We start from the raw sequence: 6,517 nt of genomic DNA on the forward strand, positions 1-6,517 counted from the left end.
CTTCATTTAAAAAAAAGACACGGACGGACACGAAGGAATAAAAATGAGATATTCTATAATATATGCTTCCTCTTTTTTTACATTACTCATGGCATTTAATAATAGAACAAGAAGTTTTTCAAATAATAGAATAAGAGATGTTGATAGAAAGAAGATAAGATGCTTTTTTTTTTGTCACACATAATTCTAAACTCACACATTTTAAACATGAAAAAATAAATTTTTTTAATTTAATTACTATGCATAATTATTATGCATAAGAAGTAAGAACAGCTTCTTATTAAATAATTGTGTAAAACTATTTTATACTATATCCATTAAACTCAAAAAATAATATAAAAAAATTAATATAAAAATTCATCTTAAATTAGACCTTAAATATTGTATTATTTAATAATAAAACTTTAACCAAAAAAATATTAAATGTTAACCATAACCAACCATACAAGATAACAATCAACCAATCAAGTACTCCCAACAAGATAACTCAACCCATCAACCTTTTTATTTGATAAATAATTGATAAAATAAAGCTTACAATTAGAAGGAATAATTCAATTCCAATATCAAAAAGCACTTAACCAAAAATTCCAAGGCCATATTCACATCACATACACCAAAAAAAGTGATTACAAAACTGAGAATACTTCTCACAATTCACCATAACCTAACAAAAAACCTATATGATATTGATATGTCTCCTCTATTATATTATAATTTCTAACCATAGTAATTTCTTCAACTAGATTGAAACTGAATATCCTTTGACCCAAATCTAAATTTAGAACAACTAGAATCCTTAATCAAAAGTGAAGAACTAAATCCAACCATAGAACTATCCAAATCTAGTTGAACCAAAACATCTTCCATTTGATACCCTCCAATTACAATAGGATTCTTCTGCTCATCACCACCATCCAAAATTCCCAAACACATTACATCATCATTCACTCTCACCATTGAGTTTCTTCCATGAATTCTCCATTTCACCATCTCACTTTGCAGCACAAAATCAACAACAGGCACAATAGGACCACTTTGTGACTCATCAACTCCTCTAGAATCAAAACAAACATCAAACGGAGACACTGATGAAGCAACTCTAGACATGTTCATAGATAAAGCAGCTTTTAAGAAAGCACTTTTGAAATTTGAATAGATTGAACTTTGCATGGTTGTATAAGGCACAACAGAACTCAGCTTAGTTCCATCATAACCATAACCAGAACCCTTTTGAGACAAAGATGGAGTGTTGAAAGAAACCTTTTTGCCACCGATTTTGATTGAGTTAACGTTGATGAAATATTCATTGTTTTGGTTGGTGACAAGTGGTGTGAACGTTAAAGATCTGAAAATTTCAGATTCTAAAACGTTGTTTTGACCAAGTAGAACTACCCCAGAAGAAGAAGAGAGACAAAAAGTGATTTTTCTTTGTGAATTAACTGAATTGAAAAACTGTGATGAGAAAGAAGTTCTAGATCTACCAAACCCAACAATGCCTTTAGCATCATTTGATAAACCGTTCAACAGAAGAGAAGATGAACAGGTAAATAAAAAGTCAAAAATTGAATCTTTGGTTGACTTCAGTTTCATAACATCTTCTACAAGAACTCCTTCAGTTGCTGATTTACCTGTGATGGTGTTTTTGGGAAGAATTTCACAAGGGGAGTCTTGATCTTGATCTATAGGCCATGTTTGAGAGTGGCTTTTTGCGGCGAGACATTGAAGAGAACGGTGAGGAATTGTACGGAGAGAAGAAGATGATTTTCTGGAAGAACAATCAAGCCAGAAACCTGAACCACTTAGATCAACAACAACGTTGGTGGAAACAAAAGGTGTACCATGAGAAATCGTTGTTAAGTATTGTTGTGTTGTGGTGTCTTTTGTGATGGGGAGGAGGAGGGAATTTGGGGAGGAAGAAGTAACGGAGAGGAGAGAGAAAAAGAGGGGAAGGAAAATAGAGAGAGAAGCCATGGAAGAATTGAAGAAGAAGGAAAGAGAATGGAAGTAGTTGTGTTTGTTGGTTGGAAAAAGGAATGGGAGTTGAATCGGCGGTGTGTCGCCGCGGTTTGGTTGAAAAATAAGGTTGTTTGGTTGGGAATGGATAAGGGTTTGGAGAAAATAATGAATTATTATAAGTTGTTTGTGTTTTTGTTGTTTTGTGTGAGGTTCTTGTTTTGCTGACTCGATAACACTCTGTGATGCTAACGTGCTTATCTCTTCAATAAAAGTTGCGACTTGCGACACCAGTTGTATACTTTTGTACTATGGTTATGTTCACTTGTTAGAAAGTTTGAGGCTGTTTGATTAATATCAAACGGTTCTTGTTTTAATCTTATATTTTGTATTATGCAAAAATTAAAGTCTAAATTTGAATCGTTGGATCTGGCGGTTACAGACTGTTGACTGCACGCGATAATGATTGTACCTAATCTGATTTGTTTTAATGGTGGGATGATAAATGATTTAAATCCGATGATATGTATTACTCTATCTGATTCTGCTTATGACACACACGGATAAGAAAGAATAAAAGAAAGGGCATGACCCATTATCTCTAAGGGTCTGTTTGGTTCAAATGAGGGGGAGGGGAGGAGAGAGATTTTAATGGAGGGGAGGGAAGGGGAGGGGAGGTGAGGGGATTTTTTTAATTAGATAGGTGTTTGGTTCAAACGAGGGGAGGGGAGGGAAAGGGAGGGATTTTAATTAGAAATATGTTTGGTTCAAGAGGGGAGAGGAGGGATTTTATTAATAATTTACATTTTTATCCTTATTATCTTATATAAGTGATACAATATGATATTCAAATGTGAAAAATTTATACATATTTTTTGTTAGTAAAATTTCAAAAATTGAGTGACTAAAAAGTTATAATTTACCACATAATGTTAAAAAATTAATTTCACTTAATTTGAATAAAATATTCAAAAACAAATTAAATTATATGTTGATAACAACTTTTAAATCGTAATGAATTATTCAATACATTATATACATAAAATAATTTATTATTAAATATAAATGGTTTAAATGTTTTAATAAAATAAATAAAAAAATTGAAATGAAAGATTTAAAGTTTGATCTAAAAGAAAATATGATAGGATACATAACAAAATTAGAAAAAAAATATAAATAAACATAAAAGAGTTATAAAAAAAATCAAAAAAGTATAATGATTATGATTTATACTAAGGACAAATTTTTTTGAATAATTTGAAAGTGGAGAATAATTATAATAAGTTGATAGAAGCAATCGGAAAAAATCACACAGAAGAGAGTAGTAAAAAAAAAGTTTTAAAATAAAACTGAGGATATTATAGTAATTATAATAAGTTTTAAAATATAAATGTTCAGATTACCTCCCTCCCCTCCAAATCCTCCCGATTTGGGGGACGCAAAAAGTGTGTTTTGGAGGGGATTTGCTCCCCTCCCTTCCCCTTCCCTCATAAAATTTGAACCAAACACATTTAATTAGAAATATTCCCTCCCCTCCCCTCCCCTCCCCTCCATCTACCCCGAACCAAACACACCCTAAAGAAAAACGTCGGAATCATATTTAACAAATATTAAATATTGATGTTATACTCAATTTATTTTAATAAGGAAATATGTAAATTAATTTTACGCCATTCATTTAATAAAATTATAATATTTAATTATATAATATTAATATTTTAAAATTAAAAATATAATTTATCATAAATATATGTATTTGATGAATTCATTCTAATGCAAATATATTAATTTTATATCATCGTTCAATAAAATTATAATATTTAATTATAAAATACTAGTACTTTTAAAATTAAAAATGTAATTTAGCAAAAATATACACCTCTGATTGATTGATTGATACTGGTGTAAATATATATATATATATATATATATATATATATATATATATATATATATATATATATATATATATATATATTGGTCTATTAAATGTAGTGGTGGTAAAACGGGTGGTCCGCCCCGTTTAAGCCCGTTCAAAAATAGGGCAGAGCTAACCAACTTAGGTGTTTGAGCTCAAAAGTCAAGTTTGTCACGTTTACTTACGAGTTGACGGACCAGCCCTCCAATTTTTATGTTTTTTATTTTACAATTTGATTTACAACATAATTTACAAAAATTTTAATTATTACCAAAGAGGTCGATAAAATATTTTTTTTAACAAAGCACAATAGAACTTCAACATATCTTAAAGATCAATTACAAAAAAAAAAAAAAAAACTCAAGCACAATAAAAGAAATGTATCTAAATAAATTAAAAAAACAATACATATCATCCTAATCCTATTTAAAAACTAACTACTAAAAGAACTCAATTAAGAATTTACACAAGATAAACAATAATAACAATTACTTTGTATAATACATCACAATGAATAAAATAATAGTGCATAAAATATAACACCTAACTTTTTTACCGTTTACATCAAATAGACTCTGATATTGACTAATTCCTTAATAGTTAAATTTTAAACTTGTCACACGTTTATACTATTCAAATCATTCATTTTCTTAAAATCAACATCTATTTCTAAAAAAAAACATGTGAGTTAATGTATTGAGAACTTCATGATTATGCATGCCATACAATTCTTCTTTTATTTCATGTTTTTTCAATTAATACATGTATTAGAAAGTTATAAAATGAACATTATAATTTGTATGTATAATAATTTAGGATACAATTCAATCAACAAAATGTTAAAGAGAAGGGTGTTGTTTTTAGAGTTATAGTTGTTTTTATTTTAAGTAAAAAATAGAAAAATTTAACAAAAAGTCCGCAGACAAAACCCGCCCCGCCGCGCATCGGTCCGCCTTGTTAAACGGGTTAGGCGGGACGGACCAACTTAAGGTACCGAATTGAAAATCTCAGTTCAACATGTCCAAAATGGAGGGTCAAACGGGCCGACCCGACAGGTCTGATCCGTTTTGCCACCTCTAATTAAATGTACATGTATATCTACTTATAGTAGATAAATGAGAGCTTATGTTTTTGATAAACAACCTTCTATAAAAAGATTTTGTCTATTAAATGTACATGTATATCTACTTATAGTAGATAAATGAGAGCTTATGTTTTTTATAAACAACCTTCTATAAAAGGATTTTTCGTGTGTTACATGTGTCACATGAGATGAATCACTGAACAATATAATTATTAAAATTCAATGAGCTCTCATCGGTCCACCTTGTTAACCGGGTTAGGCAGGGCGGACCAATTTAAGGTATCGAGTCGAAAATCTCAGTCCAACCTGCCCAAAATGAAGGGTCGAACGAGTCGATCCGACGGGCTTGACCCGTTTTACCACCTCTTATTAAATGGACATGTATATCTATTTATAGTAGATAAATGAGAGCTTATGTTTTTGATAAACAACCTTTTATAAAAGGATTATGTTTATTAAATGTACATGTATATCTGCTTATAGTAGATAAATGAGAGCTTATGTTTTTTTATAAACAACCTTTTATAAAAGGATTCTCCGTGTGTCACATGTGCCACATGAGAGGAATCATTGAACATTATTATTATTATTATTATTAAAATTCTATTTTTTATATTTAAAATGTATAATTTAGATTTGATTAGAGGAGCATTTGACAAAATATCCTCCTCAAATACTTTAGGTGTGTTGGAGTATAGAGAGAAAGTAAAAAAGAAAATAAAATGTAATTCTATCTTTAGATGCATTTAAAGGTTCAATGAAACATAAAAAAGAGGAGGAATGAATTTGATCTTAAAATTAAAACTTTTTCTTTCACCAAAAACACAAACAACACAAATGTAACAATGATAAAGGAACTCAAATAATTTTATCATGGTTCATCGTTAATAAGGTTACTTCTAGTCTATCCGTTAAGATGATTTCGCGTTTTTTAATAATGACTTAATCCACTAATTAAAACTTTAATTTCAACCACAAAGACCACAATCAATGTCTTCTCAAAGATTTTGATTATACCCTAGTCCCTCATAGAAATCAATTAACATGTTAAGATTACAAGATTTTGTGTTTACAAAGTGCTTCTAAAAAGCCGATCCACACAGTTTCGGTGCAACAAGATTTTCTAACAAAGAATAAAAAAGTATAAAGCTTTACAAAGTGTGAATTTCTTGTTTGTGTAGATTCTCAGAATTTCGTTCTCACTGCTTCTCACTTGATTTCTCTTCCATTATATATATATATATATATATATATATATATATATATATATATATATATATATATATATATATATATATATATATATATATATATATATATATATATATATATATATATATATATATATATATATATATATATATATGATGAATAGATCCATTTAGGTGAAGTTGGAATTTCTTAATAGCACAACTTTCATGAAGACGTTTGATAGCACAGTAGTAGAGTCTCACTTGCAACATAGTGGGAGGAAGGATGAGATGTATTGAAAAAGTTGGTACAACAGTACAGTCTTTTATCCTGTTTTTCAGGTTAGTGGAAAGTATATATGATTTAGT

The 6,517-nt window shown here is 29.3% G+C and overlaps 1 protein-coding gene across 1 annotated transcript; it reads right to left on the reverse strand.

Annotated features, from left to right (window-relative positions):
- Positions 1–483: 483 nt before the first annotated feature.
- Positions 484–2,154, reverse strand: LOC131595468 (probable aspartic proteinase GIP2). The gene has a single exon (XM_058867818.1). It carries the CDS (start codon positions 1,972–1,974, stop codon positions 739–741), a length of 1,236 nt encoding a protein of 411 aa, XP_058723801.1. The 5' UTR covers positions 1,975–2,154; the 3' UTR covers positions 484–738.
- Positions 2,155–6,517: the final 4,363 nt, after the last annotated feature.

This window comes from Vicia villosa, linkage group LG4 (assembly GCF_029867415.1).
Source record: "Vicia villosa cultivar HV-30 ecotype Madison, WI linkage group LG4, Vvil1.0, whole genome shotgun sequence".
In the NCBI taxonomy this organism is placed as follows: Eukaryota; Viridiplantae; Streptophyta; class Magnoliopsida; order Fabales; family Fabaceae; genus Vicia; species Vicia villosa.